Source organism: Pectinophora gossypiella, chromosome 10 (genome assembly GCF_024362695.1).
Source record: "Pectinophora gossypiella chromosome 10, ilPecGoss1.1, whole genome shotgun sequence".
Lineage (NCBI taxonomy): Eukaryota > Metazoa > Arthropoda > Insecta > Lepidoptera > Gelechiidae > Pectinophora > Pectinophora gossypiella.
The window spans coordinates 1,470,163-1,490,248 of record NC_065413.1 but is presented as its reverse complement, the minus strand read 5'-3'; the positions used below and the strand labels follow the sequence as shown (position 1 = coordinate 1,490,248).

At 40.1% G+C, this 20,086-nt stretch overlaps 1 protein-coding gene across 6 annotated transcripts in view; it reads left to right on the top strand.

Moving 5' to 3' along the window:
• Positions 1–2,252: 2,252 nt before the first annotated feature.
• The window catches only part of LOC126370199 (WD repeat-containing protein 44), a 51,311-nt gene continuing 33,477 nt past the window's right edge, over positions 2,253–20,086 (top strand). For 3 of the 6 annotated variants that reach the window (XM_050014970.1, XM_050014967.1, XM_050014966.1), the window contains exons 1-14: positions 2,253–2,460; positions 3,894–4,086; positions 4,887–5,005; positions 5,480–5,568; positions 5,985–6,083; positions 6,384–6,536; positions 7,377–7,510; positions 8,370–8,484; positions 9,364–9,489; positions 10,167–10,193; positions 13,347–13,464; positions 14,424–14,587; positions 15,773–15,896; positions 17,224–17,310. In XM_050014970.1, coding sequence (XP_049870927.1) covers positions 2,393–2,460; positions 3,894–4,086; positions 4,887–5,005; positions 5,480–5,568; positions 5,985–6,083; positions 6,384–6,536; positions 7,377–7,510; positions 8,370–8,484; positions 9,364–9,489; positions 10,167–10,193; positions 13,347–13,464; positions 14,424–14,587; positions 15,773–15,896; positions 17,224–17,310 — 1,616 coding nt within the window. In that variant the 5' untranslated portion in view covers positions 2,253–2,392. The remainder of the gene's footprint in view (positions 2,461–3,893; positions 4,087–4,886; positions 5,006–5,479; positions 5,569–5,984; positions 6,084–6,383; positions 6,537–7,376; positions 7,511–8,369; positions 8,485–9,363; positions 9,490–10,166; positions 10,194–13,346; positions 13,465–14,423; positions 14,588–15,772; positions 15,897–17,223; positions 17,311–20,086) is intronic. The other 3 variants (XM_050014971.1, XM_050014969.1, XM_050014968.1) reach the window with 2 other exon arrangements.

Genomic DNA, 20,086 nt, shown 5'->3' with positions numbered 1-20,086 from the left:
ATAGCAAAAGTTTAGTCACTGAGCCCAACGAATTCTTTGTAAACAGTGATAAAATTATGAACCATTAGTTGTCATAATTATAAAATTTATGTTCTTGTAGGTGTTTTTGGTCTATTACAGAAACGACATGTAACCAACCTACCGGTTCTGCATGACAACCGCGCCGCGTGCGGCGCGAATTATATTGAGCGCTTCGACCAATAAACGATACGAATGCTATCTACGTAGATGGACGTCAAACGGCTATTGGTCGAAGGCTTCGATATAATTCTAACCGCGCGCGGTGCGGTTACCGTGCAGAGCCTACAGGAGGTCTTAAGTGCAACCTGTTAATTTATTGTTTTGCAAGAAACTGATTGGACTTTTGCAGCTTATCGTACCTACTCACCTACTTATTACAAATATTACAACATCGCGGATAAAATGTGTCATAATTGATAAAGTGGGTCGTAAATGGTATTTACTCTATAAATATTTGTAGAGTGGATACTCTATCACATTACTTTAGCCTTATATCTAATTAATATTTTGTAACGTGAAGCGTGACAGAATCGATAACATTATCTGTATTATTTTTGGTAATTGGTGTCGATTCGAAACTCTATGACGCAGTATCCAATTGATTTATTCGACAGGACTAAACTTATTTCATACCTGTCCTTTTCTATCTCTAAATAAAAGAACAGGACGAAATATTAAATTATATACCTACCGAAGTTTAATCCGTATTCGAATCGACATTCTATTCTGTATATTTGAATATTTGCTTTATTAGTTTTTCAGGCGCAACCCAAACTTTGTACCTACGTATATCATCATCAAGCCTCATACATTCATATATCTTTTCCGGATGATTTTATGGTACATCCATCGTAAAATGGATAGACCATAGGTGGTGACTGGTGATCCGTATCGCGGCGCGCCGTCTATAATGGTCGAACCAACTGTGTTAGTGTAAATTAATAACTCATTGGTGCAAGTCCGGTACCATTCCTTCCCTCATTTGCTCTTCTACAACACCTCAACAGTCGTCAGACGTATCTAAACAAAACAGTCCTTCAACGAGACAGGTTTCCGACCCCGAGGTCAAAGGCTGAGGCTCCGGTGTCGTCTGACCTCCGCGCAAGGATGGCCAGGCATACAGCGCCACGGGCCGTGACGACGCACAGCTCAGTGTCCACACAATACCCTCGAATAGTGTCATTTTCAGGGAAATCTTTTGTCACGAGTGTTGGTTTGCTTAGTCTGTGTGTGTTGTTTTGTTTTTTGAACGATGAATGCCAGACAGGCTGACTTTCTCCCGCAATCCCTATCAGGGTGGTGGATGTAACTATGATAGTTACCTAGCTAGTGTCTAGTGGCTCTACCTGCCTATGTAGGTAACTAATAATATAGTACCTACCTACCTATTAAATATTACCTAATTTGTTCTATACTTAGGTAATTTATAGCCGTAAAATTATAGGTATTAGGTAGTACAAGTACATCGATATTTTAGCCAAATAGAGTTGGTTTATTAACCGCGTAGCTAGAAACCTAGAACCTGCACCACGAAAGTAAGTCGCAGTGTCTGGATAGAAATATTTATATCTGCGGGACTTCTTTCGTGCCGCATAGTACCTTTATACTTAATACTTTAATAGCATCGGTTCATAGGTATACGCCGCGCCGCGCCGCGTGCTATGCTACGGAAATTGAAGATAATTTAGATACTGAGGAATACAGGCTTCTTTAAGATCTCGTTTGATAAAAAGCTGCACGCACGCTAAATTAAAACTAAGTTTCTTGTACAGCGTCACGGTGATCCTCGTTCTTTAGTAGGTATTAAGATATGATACTGTCCGCAAACCGGAATGCTAAATAACATTTTTTGAGTTTTCTGACGCGTCATTTACTGGTCACTTAACTTGGGGAATTCCATGTTACGGGTGATGACGAGATTAAAGTGATCCAGTTGGATAGACACGTCATCCTAAACTTACGCTACTTGTACGCTAAGCATGAATAAGGTAGGTAGGTAGTCATTTCATTTCTGTTATCTTCAAGTTATTTTGAGAAGTGAATTGGGACTTTCAAGAAATAATTTATGCCTATATCTATTTTTCTTTTTTTTTATAATTAATCAAAAAACATGGATCTCTGCTCATTTTATTTTTGAAGTAGAGTAAAAACTTTTCCACACGACTACGATACGACGTATCATATTGTTCAATTTCTGAACGTACGTTGAACTGTCATCATTGTCAACCGGATCTGTCAAATTGTTAAATGAACGAGTGGTGGATCTCAACTTTCCTTTTTTGCAAAAATTAACTTCTCTCAGCATTATGAAGTAAATATTATCATTGACAATCGTAGTTAGTGTTTGTTGTTACCCGTCGATTGGTCCACAATGGGTGATAGTAGTGACACAGACGAGTTTTATGATGCTGAAGAATTCACACCTATAAAGGGGTCTAAGTAAGTAATTTGTTTACACAACGTTTGATTTATGTGACTAATGGTGCTTCATTTGTGTTATAATTTATGTTTGAACCTTTCGTGACCTACTGTTATTGATTTAAAGTCTTCTATTGGGTTATTTTTCGTATGTAATGTGATGCAAATAGAGGTGGATAAGGATCGTTATAACAGATGTTTTTCATAACAATCTTGTTCCGTCCTTGACGAGCGACAGGTCGCGGTGTATGACTATTGTGTATTGATGCATGCGATTTTCAAATCAATGAAAGTCATCTTTGATGTTTATTTTTGATTTCAAACTGTCTTTGTAGGGTATTGTCATCTTTTGATAAATTCAAAATGTCTATGTCTTGAAAGGTCCGTGGTTTACAAAAGAAGAAATGTCAGAATAATTTACTGATAAGGGGTTATTATTAGCGGGAAAGTTTCCACATCACGGCATATTCAAGTCTGTTTTATTTAAAACAGGACTATACAGATAGAGAGACAGAGGAGGCCTTTTTGATCAAAATGCTAATAAATATGGGCTTAAAATATCTTTCATTGTTTACTTTCTTCTTCATATAATATTTATTATTTAGTTTGTAGATGTGACATGATAAAAAGAAGAATATAACTGTCCATCATTCAACTGATAAATAGATAACAATAATTGTAAGAATGTTTAACAGAACCTCATTTTGAGATAAGATAGATTCTGAATGGAATTTGTGATCATCAGAAAATAATTTTGAATTTTTGTTGTTGATCTCTGAAGAGATGTTGGCAACCCCAACTTTAAATTTATATTTTTATTACTATGACAACATTTGTATCTTCACTTCCGTTCTTTTTGTACTCCATCAAACTACTGTATCATAATGTTTGTATGAATTTTAATTAAAAACAGTGAGTTTGGATGTTTTCATCTGAGCCTTATCCTCAGAAAATCAGCCCTCACAGCCACTAGGAACTTTACACCCCAATCCTACCTAGAGATAGACTCATGTTTATCAAATGTATAATCATAAATTACATGGTCATAGTCTCATCTATAATAGTAATAAACAGTAAATAACAGTTATAAACAGATTTTGCTGCATCCCATCCTATTGATTGAAGCATCTGTCTAAATAATAGAATAGAAATGATTTATTATAAAAGGACGCCACACATAAAGACAAGACAATGTTATTAAAATACTTAAAATTTTTCACAAAATAATTACAAAAAGCATAGGAGGATGTTCATTAGAATGATCATAAGGTGGTGGTGGACATCCTGAGATAAAAGGGCCTTACTCAGCACAAGTCGCGGAGTGAACCACGCAGCTGGTATTATGTAGACCCTGCTGGGTGAGGCACGGACGTTGTGTTTCATAAATATGCGTCACAAATATGTCTCACACTAAGTAGCATAATATATATTATGCTTTTTTATGCTCTTCACAGAAGATCATCATTATGCAAGAATGTCAAGGTACCAGATGGGTCAGGGGAGAGGACAGGGCAGGACAAGAGTCCACAAACAAGTAAATCCGAGGAGTCAGGCAGCAGGAATACAGAACCTGCAGCATCTGGAGACAATGCTGTGCCGACCACCGAAGTAACTCCCGTCGAAGATGACAGGACTACTGTTAAAAATGTAAGTTATTTATTGTGTTTCAAGAGGATGAGATGGGAAGAAGGAAAACTGAAAATGTACTTTGCTTCTCTAGCTAGTAAAACTATAATTAAATCAACACTGAATAAGAAGTAACGACAATACATAAAGTAACATAGCATCACACTGTATCTTTATAGGGGTAGGCAGAGGTTTATAGTGTTTATTAGGAGAACAAGAAGTAAGAAAAGAGCTCTTCTTTTAATGTATATTTAATTGTCTTATCTTCAATAAAGGATGTATGATTTGATTTTGAAGCATAAAATATCTCAGCTGTTTATTCTGGGGTATTATAAAAATTATGAATTAATTATATCCTTACCCAACTTGTCAATAACATCCTTTTCAATGTTGGTGATAGTCTGATAAACTATCCCTACAGTTACCCTATCGCGCCAGACAGCATTCACTATGTCTAGTGGTCGAGCGACAACACATTCCGTGCATACCCCGCTGGTACAGTTAATGGGCGTGGCTTGCGTTTTTTTATTACACATTTAAACCCCAGCAGCTGCAGCACAGCAACTATATCGAGGGTTGTGGCTAATAACATAACATATCACAACTATATTCCATTTGAGGTAGTCAGAGGTACATCCATCGCAAGATGAACTAAGTATCCACACCTCTCTGAGCTTTCTGTTAGACCAATCTTTGACCAATAAACGCAGCGAATACTATCTGCGCAGATAAACGTCATACGGGTATTGGCCGACACCTGCTGGAGGGGTTTTACTCATTTGCTTTCCTATATATTTTTATTTTGTATATATCCTTTGCAGGTGGTCCAAGGCCGCAAGAGGTTTCAGGAGCTGCGGCGCTGCATGCAGACGGAGGAGGAGGACGAGGTACCCGAGACCGGCTCTGCTGACCACCAGTACGCGCTCGAACAGCCTTTCAAGTTAGTATTATTATTATATAACACTTTAAAGGACTGAACGGCTAATGAATGACGTCCCGATTCCAAGGTGTCATACTATCTATTATGAACCACCAATGACCCATGGTCTCTGCCCGTGAAAGGGTTAAGAACACTAGCAGCATAAACTGATGCGTGTACGTCACTGCACTTGTGTTTTTGTTTCTTTATAATGTTCGACAAGAATACTTAAGAATTATTATTAATACTTGAGAATTATTACATTATTCCAGAGGAGAGATTGGTGGCCTCTTGGCAGATCCATAACGGCTAAACTTGTATACAGGGTGTTAGTGACATCGTAACAAATACTGAGGGGGAAGATTCAGACCATGATTCCACGGAAAATTCCACTTGATATCAACTCAGAATCATGGTCTGAATCATCCCTCAAAGTTTTCGTTACGATGTCACTAACACCCTGTATATGGTTACATAATTATTATGTTGTTACAGAATAATAGCCCACGATACAATGAGTCTGCAAAGTATGACCTCTCTAGGGAGAATCGGCAGAATACTGAGCGGCGCTTCCGAATCTCATCGTAAGTATCACTTTATTACATCTATCAGATCATAAACAAGAGAAATATTCAGCATTAAATTAAAAGAGTCCGCATGTCGCCTGTGAATCGGTCGTACCAAGACACTTCTGGCTGGACCGCTACATTGATTTACCCGCCGTTCATTGCGTAGTAACACAAGCGCTAGTTGTGGTTGCGCGATACCAAAGAAGCAATGAATGATGTGGAAAGGAAATAATACGATAAGTCATATTTCTATGTCATCCCTCTTACTTTGTATTTTTTTCTAGATGTTTCTTTTTTAAAGTTATTATATAACTTTCGTCACCATCAGGTAAGATTGTATTCATAAGCTTGCCTATCTCCCATAAAAAAAGAAGTTACTTGCAGTTGTAACTAATAATCTATGGACCAATTAAATCATTTTTTTTTCTCAGCGAACATACGCGACGCTGCGCCCGCGCCGTCGCTGTCGTCCAGGGAACCCTCCACCATATCTGACGACCCACTACCCTCCGACAGTAGAAATCAAAATGGTATGTGTTCAACTCTGGTGCCAATTATTGGAAGATCTGCAGCTAGTGATACAAAATACACCTTAAAATATAAAACAGACAGCCAATGGCAATAATTTACTGCAATGATTTTCGATCAAAATAATTAAAAAATAATATTCGTGTTAAAGTTAAAAAAATGTAATCAGCGGAAAAAAGAAAAACATTCGGCTGAAGCGAATTCAGTCGAATAGCTCTTTCATGCACCCGGCCATTCGAAATTTAAAATTATTCATATTTACTCATCAATAATAAAGAAATAATTCTAATTTGTGTTTCCAGTGGGCGGGCTAGCGGAGCCGGATGTGATAGCGAGTACGAAGGCCAACAGCCTGAAGCAGTCCCGCGGCAGCGCCATCGTGGCCGTCGCCGCGTGCGCCGAGCCGCGCCCGCCGCCGCCCGGGCCCGTCGCGCCGCCCAGGAAGAAGAAACGAAGTAACTGTAACACACATTACATGGTGATGATGACGTCCTCCCAGACGTATCCGTCGACGACGACACCCTTAAACAAAAAAAGAAAGAAACATTTATTATTTTAGACACGGATTACATATTTATATAGTATAAATTACAATAACATCACATCAAAAGACATATAACACACACTTGAAATACTTACTATACAGGTAACTACACTAACGCTGCGCTTAACACTGCGCTTGACACTACACTTAACACTGTTCAAAACACTGTCCTTCACATCCATTTTTTCTTTACTTTCACTTTTTTTACTTCTTCTTGCTCCGATCGCTTTACAAACTGGTCTCGTACCAGAATTGTCGACTCTTTTCTTGAATAATCTCGAGTGGTACCTTCTAGTAAAGAAAAGCAAGGACGATACTATGCGTCAGAAAAGAGAAAGAAGGATTGCGGTGTTTGTTTATGCGATGTGACATTAATAATATAATAACATACACATTGGTGCTAATTCCAGTATATACCAGTCATTTTCTTATCCGTTAAAAAAGAAAGGGACGGGTAATCGACAGGCATATAGTTTATGGAATACACGTCAATTTTAAGCTAAAACAACCGTCAAAAAATTTTACATCAGCCAATAACCCGACAGAGTTAAATAGACAGCACGTCAAACGGATTACAATACTAGCGATCTCGTCTATTTTATTCGCTCGGGTTGACAATTATCCGTCGCTTTCCTTTTCGGCGTATAAGAAAATGACAGGTTTAACTTAAAATAAAATTAGGAGGTGTCTGCAGGAATCGGAGCCACCGCCTCTGGTTTGCGTTGCTACATGAATGAACTTATTATTTCAGATAAGCTGCACGGCTCGCAATCGCTGTCGACGGCCGACGGCGACAACCTGAGTGTCTGTACCACCGACACTGACGATTACCGCTACGTGCCGCGCCGCCCCGACAAACCCACGTTGGAGTCTCTCGTCGTAGAGGTCATTACCATCACCATCATCTCCCTAGGGTTATCCCTTTTTGTGTGTGACGTCTGATGCCCATACGGTTAAAGACTAAAGTAAGACCGAAGGGTGGGGGGGGGAGTCTATACCTAGCTCAGCCGCGTACGTAGTCATTATCTCCCTACCGTTCTTCTTCTTCTATCGTGTGTATTGTGAGGTAAATTACCATCCCCATCAACCCTGGTGTCAGGGTAATTACTGAGCCGCCATAGGCCCCTGACATGACTCATGTAACGACTACGTACTTACATCAGTAAGTAATAACCGGGACCAACGGCTTAACGTGCCTTCCGAAGCACGGATCTTTTTACTTTTTGGACAATCAGGTGATCAGCCTGTAATGTCCTAACCAAACTAGGGATCACAAAGTGATATTTGTGATTTGTCCCCACCGGGATTCGAACCCGGGACCTCCAGATCGTGAGCACAACGGTCAACCACTGGACCACGGAGGCCCTACCGTCATCCCGTTTTTCACAGGGTCCGCTTACCTATCCTGAAGGTTGTACACGCGTATCTGTGTGACGTCTGACGCCTATACGATTAAAGACTAAAGTAAGACCGAGGGGGGGCAAGGTAAACCTGGCTCATCCGCTTGTGGGGAGCGAAGAGTTGCCGTTCTATACATAGTCATCATCTCCTTAGCATTATCCCGTTTTTCACAGGGTCTGTTCACCTAACCTGAAGATTTGACAGGTCCGGTTTTTACAGAAGCGACTGTCTATCTAACTAGGTTAGGTCAGGTCAAATACATAGATAGGTAGAGGTCATAAGAGGTTAGACGCCATTTTAGAAAACTTTTTTGTCTCTGTCTAACCTTACCATCTTGTTGCAGCCGCCTCTCTCCAGCGTGGTGAACCAGAGCATGGCATTACCGAGCCCCGCCAGCACCATAGAGTCGCTGACCAGGGAGTTCCAGGACTCACTCGAACTCTCGCACTCTAAATATGGTAAGAATACCATCAACTTTTGGCGGCGAGGACGTGCTGCCGCCAAAGGATGTTATCGTAGTACCGAACTGAGCATAGTACCCCGCTAGTCACAAGTTAGTAGTGTGACTAGGGATCGACGATCCAACGGTGTTATGTTCGAAGTTGTATATATGCGTCTCGATGTGTAAACTTCGATAGCGCGTTTCACGACTGCTTGAAGACTGCATTATTGAATGTGGCGCCATCTGTTGCATGTGGGCGGAACTAGGTGGACAACTAGTTGGGTCCGCCACAAACTAAAGCTTTTTGTAGGATATAATTCGAGCAGCGTCAGGTGAAGGTACTTCGATCGAGATACTGGATCCGGGGGTCCAAACCGGCCACATTGAAGTATTTAAAAAAAGATGAAAACATGTCCTTGTACAAAATTCAATAAAATCGTCAAAAATTACGTAGGGTATTAGTTACATCTTAACGAATACTGAAGGAGATGGTTCAAACCATGATTCTTAGTTAATATCAAGTGGGTTTTACCCAATTTTTTTAAGCTTTTTAAATTACTTTCAATTCTATACTTTTGCAATGGAAAATTCCACTTCAAAGTTTTCGTTATGATGTTACTAACACTATTGTGTATATTAATGATTGATGCAATTAAGTTTATTTTATTTATTTATTATTAATTGATTCCTTTGTTCTTTTCGCTATGTAAGATGATTCCGTGCTTCGGAGGGCACGTAAAGCCGTTGGTCCCGGCTATTAGCCGTAAAAACATCTCCAACTCGCATTGGAGCAGCGTGGTGGAGGATGCTCCATACCCCCTCCGGTTGATTGGCCTGTGCCCAGCAGTGGGACGTATAATATGTTATGTTAAGTAATTGATTCGTTTGTCCGTAGCAATGGACCGGTCAGTGAGCAGCCTGCACGAGTCCCGCGGCAGTGAGCGAGGCAGCGGCTCGTCGCGAGGAAGCATTGCCAGAAGGCACCAGGACTCCGCCCTCGACATCAAGGAGGCTGTCCGAGGTACACCTTTGAGTATTTTATTTCTACCTTCTATGTGTAACACTAAGTCGTTTTTTTTGTACTCTTTATTTTATTTTTTTACTCGCGTTTCACCGATCGGCGTGGGTTGAAAATCAGTGTTGCCCTCTGGGTAAATTTTCACTGAACCCTGGCCTTTTTTGATAAGCTGCGGCACCCATATACCTTTATGTTTTCCAACTAAATATTAATGTGTGTATATTTTAATGCTTAAAATGTATATGTGTGTCGTAGATTTTACCTAAATAAACTTTTTTATTATTATAATTATATTATCTTCTACCATGTGGGTTGTGAGGTGGATTACCAACCTCATCAACCATAGTGTCAGGGTTATTATTGAGCCGCCATCCTCTGACATGACTCATGTAACGACTACGTACTTACATCAGTAAGTAATAACCGGGACCAACGGCTTAACGTGCCTTCCTAAGCACGGTACTTTTTACTTTTTAGACAATCAGGTGATCAGCCTGTAATGTCCTTACCAAACAAAGTGATTTTTGTGATTTGTCCCCACCGGGATTCGAACCCGGGACCTCCGGATCGTGAGTACGACGCTCAAACACTGGACCACCGAGTCCGTTCAAACGTTGAAAATGTTTTATTTAAACTGTTTTATTTTTATTTCTAATCCGGGACGTGTTATGGCTGTGAAGTAGAGGCGGGCATTCCACGACCACAGGGTATTATAAAATAAAACTTATTTACACTTTAGATGATCATGATCACAGCACGAAACTCTTATCACGTTTGTAATACAAAGTAGAATTGATTCATCATCATCAGCCCATTAACGTCCCCACTGCTGGGGCACGGGCCTTCCCTATGGATGTATAGGGAGATCGGGCCTTAAACCACCACGCGGGCCCAGTGCGGATTGATGGTTATTAACGACTGCTAATGCAGCCGGGACCAAAACGGCTTAACGTGCCTTCCGAAGCAAGGAGGAGCTCGAGATGAAAAATTTTTTTTATTGTGGTCACCCATCCTATGACCGGCCTTTGCGAAAGTTGATTAACTTCAACAATTGCAGACCGAGCGCGTTTACCGCTGCGCCACCGAGCTCCTCACCGAGAATTGATTAGATGCATGATTTTTCAATAGCCATGTCATGATTGTTCATTTATAACAAACATTATAGAAGGAAAAAATTAAGGGAAGAGAGGAAGGGGATAAGAAGGTGCAGGTCGTGTCGTATCGGGAGGTGAAGGTTTTGGCGGGAAGAAGAGAGGAATGGCGGTTACTCCACCGACAAGAGCGCAGCTCTTAAATAGAGAGAGAGAGATTGTTCATGTCCGTTTTTGGAATACCATACACCATAAGGTTCATCATATCCAGCTTACGACATCGTATCAACAGTGGCTGCAAGTTGTCTTTGATTACTTGTGGCTCTGCCCACCCCATTAGGGATTACGGGCGTGAGTTTATGTATGTATGTATGTGTATACATAAGATCACATCTATTTTGTTGTTAACCCATAATAGGGTAGTTTCCAACTAGTCAAATCAGTTACTCTTCACTAAACGTCGAAACACGAAATTACTATGGAGTTTGTCATATTGAGGCTGTCGGAAAAAAACTATGTTCCTTAATAGGTTCATTGCGAGATCTAGTACGCTGTGCTCCCCGTAAAGTGCGAATGACCATCTACAATGCCCTAGTTAAGTCGCACCTTATGTATCTTATAGAAATCTGGGGTAGTGCATGCAAAACCAAACTATCCGAATTACAAGTAATCCAAAACAAACTTATCAAAATTCTTTTTCACTATCCGTATTCATATTCAATGCCAACAGCCAAATTGTACGAACAGAGTAATCTAATGAACATAAAACAGTTATATACTACACATGCATTCTTATTCGAAAAATAACAAGCGGAATTATCCACACGTCAATTAAGTTCACACAAAAGAGACACGCATCTAAACGCTCCACAAGACGGGCCAGTTTACTGGTACTTCCGAAGATCCGAACTAACTACGGTAAGCGAATGTTTACTAACGAGGGAGCACAACTTTATAATAAATTACCCTCACATGTAAAAAAATATGAATCAATTAATGAATTTAAGCATAAATTAGCCGAATATATTAAGCAAATTACCTAAATAGTAGTTGTGAGGAGGTGATTGATATAAATCCCAATACAACAAACTATAATGTGTACCTATATACCGATTTTTGTGTTAACGAGTGTTATGTGTGACCTACAATAGTGCGATGTAAGTGTGATATGAACGACAACATATTAATGTAATTAAGTTCTCCTTCTCATGTAAGTGATTCATTATCTTTAATGAGAATAAAGTTTCTTTAAACCTAGTTTGTATGAAAAACGCGAGAGGCGACATAGAAATGAAAGGGCTGATTTACCACCTGTGCCGTCTAATAACCCTCAACTACAATGCCAGTCGTGCGGCCGCTACTGTCGCTCTCGCATCGGACTTTACAGCCATTTTAAAAGCTGCCACAGAAACGCTGTTTGAATCATCTGATAAAGATGTAAAGGCCTGTGATGGTGATGTATGAAAAAGCAACCTGTGACGTCATCGAAAAACGAGACAAAATATCGCACTAATATTACTTTTTTCTTTATTGAAAATTCATAAATAATAAATAAATATTTTTATTTTATTTTATTTTATTTTATTTTTATCGTTCTATTACTAACACTAGATTAAGTTGTTTATTGCTTGTTACTAACCACTATGGAACATGTCCGAAATAAACTCTTTTTATTTTATTTATTTATTTAATAAGTTAAGTAGAAAAACGAAAACGTTTTTGTCACCTTTAGATATGTATTTATTTAGTAATTAGAATTTCATAATTTATCTTTGACCTAGGAAACTACCCAATAGTCATAGATGAATTAAAATAAGTATGTGTGTTTTGTTTCTTTCTTTATTTTGTTTGTTATTAGTAAGTTAAACTGACTACTGAAGAGTAAGTACTCAAAGATATACTGTACTCACTAATATTATAACTATTATGTCTAGATTCGTATTATCTTTTAATCATCCTACTTATATGTGTTTTATTTTTACTTCTTTTTGTATAACCAAGTGCATGCATTAATTCTTGGTGAAAACTTAATTGGCTTCTGTACTACCTTAAGTGTGTTATTTTAAGCTTTATGTTTTCCTTAAATAAAAAAAAAATAAAATAAAAAAATGCGTAAGACCACATTATGGATACCAAACTTCCCGACCGACCGACCGACCCCGACCCGACACACACATACATACCTAGCGTGTGTCAAACATTTTGTATGGGGTGTGTATTGTTGTTGATTTGTATTGTATGCATGTGTGTCTGTAGACCAAATAAATCATTTATCTATCTATCTATCTAAACTTGCAATTACAAAGTTAAAGGCGCAACGTTCCTTGGCACTGAAACGTCTCGCTTTCTCGCTTTGAGTGAAAGAGACAAAAACGTGATCCTGCTTGTCTATTCCTTTCCCAGTCTACTGTCTACTATTCTTCTGTCGTGTGGGTTATGAGGTGGATTACCTTATCAACCCGGCGTCAGGGCAGAATTATTATTGAGTCGCCTAAGGCCCCTGACATGGCTCATGTAACGACTACGTACTTATACCAATAAGTAGTAACCGGGACCAACGGCTGAACGTGCCTTCCGAAGTACGGAACATCTTTATTTCAGCCTGTCATGTTAGGACATTAACTATCCAAACCAGGGCTCACAAAGTGATTATGTGTGTTATGTCCTCACCGGGATTCGACCCCGGGACCTCCGGGTCGTGAGGCCTCCGTGACCGATGGACTCACTGTCTACTATCATATGGCTCTTACGTATGCATCCATACTGCAGGTGACTACGTAGTGAAGCCTCTGGACGATGAACGCGTGCGCAGTGACGGTTTGAGAACACACAGCGAGGGCCGCACCGCGCCCACCACCGGAACCTCCAGTCTTGGTTCTGCTACCAGGTTAGACGGGATATTTCTAATCTTCTATTGTGTGGGTTGCAAGGTGGAGTAACAACCTCATTAACTGGTGTCAGGGTTACTATTGAGTCGCCAAAGGCTTGACATGGCTCATGTAACGACTAGTTACTTACATCAGTAACTAACTAGTAACCGGTGTACCCTACATGTATAATTTTAAGTCCTTCGAGTAGCTCGATGAGGGCAACATAGAAAAAAGGCGGATTTATAGAATCACGATATTTTATTTTGTGGCACGAAAAAACTTACACCATTTTATAACATTGAGTTTTTTTTTAACTAGCCATATACTATACATTGTTTTAAGTTTACGCGGTTATTATCATAATTAAAACACATAATAACCGGTTCTTACCACGTTCAGTCATCCCGTGATCAAGGCACTTGCAACTGTGTCGAAATATCGGTAGTCTCATATCCCTATTTTGAACGCGGTAAGAACCCGTTATTATGTGTTTTAGCCATAGACTATCCCAACTATTGTAGTACAAAAATATTTATGGTTGATTTGGTCATAAACAACCGGGACCAACGACTTAACGTTCCGAAGCACGGATCATCTTCGTTTCGGACAATCAGGTGATCAGCCTGTGTATGAAATATAATGGAGGGGGGTTGCGACAGTGGAAGAATTAGGAAAAAACTTACAGTTTGTCTCGCCAATGTTAAATCCAATATTGTTTTCACTTCATAAACACTCACAATCGTCGGGAATGCATTCCATGTAGGTTTTATTCAGGTTTTTGACGTTTTCTTTAATATTTGATGCGAGGTACTTGCGTCGTCCGCGCGGCAATCGGAAGAAGTGGTATCTTTTAAAAATGGCGGTCGTTCCGTCTGTCCTTGTCAAATGGCAAAAGGAAAGGGCGGGAATTTCAAATGCGTGGGAAATGTTAAAATAACGAACAGCCTGTAATGTCCTACGACTATGATGTCCACAGACGCAGCAACTCAGACGGCACCAGCAGCGTGGGCGGCGGGCGGCGCCGCTCGGCCGGCGACGAGCAGCAGCTGCAGCTGGGCGTGCGCACCAGGACCACCTCCGGGCACTGCCTCACCGACATGGAGATCCTCGAGCAGGTCTGCGTGCTCAACCTCGACACAGGTACAGTCATGAGCAATATCATGTACCCACTTTAGAACCCTGTCGCACTAACATATTTGACATTTAATGAGACTTACGGTTTAATTTGTCAAAAAAGTTAAATGTGACATGGATTCAAAGTGTACACATGTGTGTCAAGTGTGTGTGTGTGTGTGTGTGTGTGAGTGTGTGTGTGAGCGTGCGTGCGTGCGTGCGTGCGTGCGTGCGTGCGTGCGTGCGTGTTTAGTGTGTGTGTGTATGCAGTACTCGTACTCGTACATACATTACTATTCGACTCATTTGTAATTTAACTAACAATGAGTACGACGTTTGACCGCTTTTGTTCATGACGTCACAGCCTCACAGGACAGTATTTCCGTACAAACTCGTAACGTCAAAACGCGAAATGGCTTCTTCATACAAATTCCATAATTTGTATGAAAAAGCACACTGTGACGTCATAAAATATCGTGATAAAATTTCGAACTTAATATAATTTTCTTTATTGAAAATTCAGATATAAGTTAAATAGGAAAAAGGAAACGTTTTTGTCACCTTTAGATCTGTCTTTAGCAATCAGTTATCAATCAGTCACATACTCACTTTTACACACACTCACATAAAAACTCATACACATTCACCCACATAACAGCCTCCGTGGTCTAGTGGTAACAGCGTCAGGCTCACGATCTGGAGGTCCGGGTTCGATTCCCGATGGGGACATGGTCGAAATCACTTTGTGAGACTGTCCTTTGTTTGGTAAGGACTTTTCAGGCTTGAAGCACCTGATTGTCTGAAAAAGTAAGATGATTCCGTGCTTCGGAGGGCACGTTAAGCTGTTGGTCCCGGCTATTAGCCGTAAAAACACCTTCACCAACCCGCAGTGGAGCAGCGTGGTGGAGTATGCTCCATAACCCCTCCAGTTGATTGAGGGGAGGCCTGTGCCCAGCAGTGGGACGTGTATAGGCTGTTTATGTATGTTGTATAAAATGTTCTTTCTCGTATAAAGTAATAGCTCGCTGTATAAGCATATTATGTATTCCGTAATGTCCGAAGATTGGGGCCTGGTGATCTGTAACACAGGCCTGCGCCTATCAGAGACACCAGTATTTTAAGTTCTAAGCTAGTGAGAGAAATAAATATTATTTATTTTTATTTTTTTTATCTTTGACCTAGGAAACTACCCAATTATTTAAACTTTCACAGGCGAACGAGTGCCATTAAGCATAGCGGAACACAAACTTCCACAATGCATGAACCCTCTGAGTCTGCACATAATGAGACTCACTTCCGAGTACATCGGACGAGAGAATGACGAGGAGAACACCAGGTAATTACTAGTATAATTATCAAAAAAATCTTTTATAATGTGTCCTACTAACTGCGTACAAGAGGCCTACCATGAATCTATAACATATACAGACTGTTAGTGACATCGTAACGATAACTTAGAGGGATGATTCAGGCCATGATTCTGAGTTGATATCAATTGGAATTTACCATCGCATGTATGGGATTAACGGCTTCCGTGGTCCAGTGGTCGAGCGTTGGGCTCAGCGTAGGGCTTTGGTTTCGATTCCTGGTGGGGACATATTACAAAAATCACTTTATGTGATTAGTTACCTAGTTTGGCTAGGACATTACAGGCTGATTACCTGATTGTCCAAAAAGTAAGATGATGCGTGCTTCGGAAGGCACATTAAGCCGTTGGCCTCGGTTACTACTTACTGATGTAAGTAAGTAGTCGTTACATGAGCCATGTCAGGGGCTTTTGGCGGCTCAATAATAACCCTGACACCAGAACACGATAGAAGAAGAAGAAGTATGGAATTGAAAAATCATGAATTTTGCGACGGAAAATTCCACTTGATATTAACTCTGCATAAAGTATAGGACTGATATTCTGAGCACCCTGTATAGTATTGCCCACACAGGAAATAGAGTGTCACAGAAACTAACGAGAAATGTGGATTTTTCCAAAGAGGAGAGGAAAGGAGCGGAGACAAGCGGAATCGCCTAATCACACCGTTCGATAGAGCGAGAGAAGATGTTCTGTCGCTCTCTTTTTCCACGTCTCCTCTCGTCTCCGCTTTGGTAGAAACCAGCACTCTCGCTGCACACAGAGCGAGAAAGGGCGGGAAAAGCAAAAGTTAAGAAAACAAACATTTGAGGGGGCAAAGTCAACTCTCCGCTCCCAAAGGCTGAGCTAGGTTTACCTCACCCCGCTTGGTCTTACTTTAGTCTTCAACCGTGAGGGCAGCGCGCGGACCGCCGTTTTTTAATTTATAAAGGTTGATACGTGAATGTTTGAAATTTGAAATTCGACGCAGTTCTTTAGTCTGATGCGATTTACTTATTTGAAAAAAAAAAATAGAATTTGTAATATTGACTGATGATTGCGAAAGATCCTTGCGTAAATAAGTAATGACGGTTAAATTAGGTATTTTAGTTGGCAGCCCTCAGATGTCATACACACAGATGCGCGTGTACGATAACGTGTAGGGTCTGCGTAAAACGAGGTGTTTCGTATGAAGTGTGCGGGGTGTGGTAGCTAAGATTTTGTCCGGCCAAGTAGTTAATGCCATCTGCGGCAAATCTACAATAAGTCACATCAAAAAAAGAAGGTAGCTAAGACGTGGAGGCGCGGCTGGTTGCAGCGCGGGCGGCGCGGGCCGCGCGGCGGGGTGGCGCCGGCGGCTGTCCGTCAGCCTGTACTCGCTGGCCAGCATGGCGCGGACTACTAGGTTCACACTGATCTTACTTCGGGAAGGACACGCTTCATAGAGGCGTTATCTTAGGCCAGGGGGGTTAAAATGGCCACATCGAAGCAATTCATCTAAGAAAGCAATGTTGCAATTTGACTTTTGGTTGTATAAATGTAAGTGCGCAATGCAAACAAATGTCAAATAGCTATATTGCTTTCTTAGATGAATTGCTCCGATGTGGCCATTTTAACCCCCCATTGCTACAAGACTTGATAAATGGATAAATAGTAGGCGCACTCTTATTGTAAATTAAGGTTCTCTATTGTATTCCCTAAAATTTCTTATCCTACTTTTTATTTTCCTTCACATTTTAGTCCTAAGTATCGAATGTCCTAATGATCCTAGTCCAATTTTGTTAACTCCTAGTGTTCATTGCCCTATTTTTTTTCATCCTAATGATGGTAAGCCCTAATGTCCATAGTTACAATCGTTTATATTCCTAAAATGTATAGTCCTAAATAAAATGTGAAGGAAAATAAAAAGTAGGATAAGAAATTTTAGGGAATACAATAGAGAACCTTCACCGCCGCCTCTCGGCCCTTCGGGCCTCGATGGTCACAAGTAACCTAACCCACTCGGCTATATGGCAGGGGGCTCGCTTTGCTCGCCCCCTGCCATACAGCCTTCGTAACCTATATCTACAGTGTCGGGGTGCCGCGAATTTCCGTGCTCGCTTCGCTCGCACCCGTGACTGCTGTCGTTACGAAACAAATCTTCACCGCCGCCTCTCGGCCCTTCGGGCCTCGATGGTCACAACTAACCAAAATATGTCAAATAGATCATATAGGGAATGAAAAATTCGGAATTTCAAACTTTAGGGACATTAATATTAGAACTAAAGAATATTAGGACAAGTATTACGGTAGGATAATCAATATTTAGGATGATCGAACATTAGTACAATTAAATATTAGGAAAATGATGTTCGGAAAATCGACTTTAGGACTATAAACATTAGGAAATACAACAGGCCCCCGTAAATTAATTAATCAGTTCTCAAGTTCTCGCCTTTTCGCCGTTCTTAATCTGCGCTGACCCTTACTGTACCACCCAACCCGCACAATATTATATACAACTTGTTTATTTATTAGTTAACGAGATAAAAGGTGAAAGGTGATTGACTAAAGTAGCTTAACTTAGTTTGGTCGATTAAAAGTGTTTTGTGCACTTCTTGTAGTACCTTTTATCTCTTTAACTAACATATAAACGAGTTGTATATTTCATTGTGCGGGTTGGGTTTTAGCAGTAAAAGTCAGCACAAATCAAGAACGGCGAAATACAGAGACCTTTCTGGAAACTGGATAATTAATTTACAACAATAGTGCGCCTGCTATTGGCTACAGCGAAAATTCGATATTTTTACTACTAAAGCTTTATGAAGCGTGTCCATGGTCGTGTTTAGACTGCGTGGAATGTAGCGTGGACTTTTGTGTGATCTTAAGTAAATTCCCTTTTAAATAATAATTTAATTTCCCTTCTAAATATGTCTTATATTTTGTAAAACATTAATCAATTGGTGTTGATTACGACAAACATTTCCTGTCTTCTAATCCGATATAAAAGAATGAGACGGGACATCATCAACTAAAAATGTTTCAAATTCATCAAATTAGGTGGTATTCTCGGTCTTACTTTAGTCTTCAATCGTGAGGGCAGCGCGTGGACCATTGTTTTTTTTAATTTATAAAAATTGGTAAAATGTTCGAATTTTGAAATGCGGCGCAGTTTTTTATTCTGATTCGAATTACTTATTTTGAAAAGTTTATTTTTTTAATGTTGACTTATGACTGTAAAATATCCTTGCGTAAGTAGCAGTACCTACCTAAGTAATGACGGTTAAATTAGGTATTGTAGTTGGCAGCCCTGAGGCGTCACACATACAGATTTCTGCGGGCTTAGCACCGTAAGCGCGCGAATCTTTCTCGCCTCGACATGCATCTCCCGTCACTCTCTCACAGTACTGCACAGAAAGAGATAGATGATCTCTGTCGCGGCGAGAAAGAGTCGCGTGCTTACGTTGCTAAGGCCGCTGGTATCAGCACCAATATGTGACAGGCTTCCTAAGTTTTATAAAAAAGTCACACTAGATGGATTGAGTTTAAACCATGCTACATATCTAGCGGTCTTAACATCTATTCTTCCGGCTTTAGCACCCTCATTCACTGTGCGTTTGAGTTTGTGTGGATTGTGATGTTTGTGATTTAGGTGTTTTGTTTTATGGGTGATTTTGTGAGTTTTGTCACAGCTATTGGTGAAGCTATAACTATCTTTAGCGTTTTAGTTTTAATCACGGTACAAGAAAACCAGGTATGCTCAATTTAAGACGCCATTGCTAGCTCTTTGATGACGTAAGTGTTACCATTAAATTAGTATCTCCAACATCCCAAGGACGTCAATTTTATTATTGAAAATTAAGTCAATTAGTGACTAATGTATATAATTACTATTTCTGGTCACATATATAAAAATAATTTAAAATGTAAATCTTTTACTAGAAGTTCAAAATTTACTTGCAAAGTGAGTTAAAAGCATTGGTCGAAGGTAATATATTTTTTACGACATGGCAAGGCAGGGTGGGATGACGTCAGCTGGGCTGACCTTGAAATGTTAGCTGTCACTTTTGAGCAGACCTGGTTTTCTTATACCATGGTTTTAATTATATTTTGATAGAACCTACAACGAAAATCGGTATTATTATACCATTTCTTTTTTTTTTCTATTTTTTTTAACTGGTATTGTTTAACGGCCTCCGTGG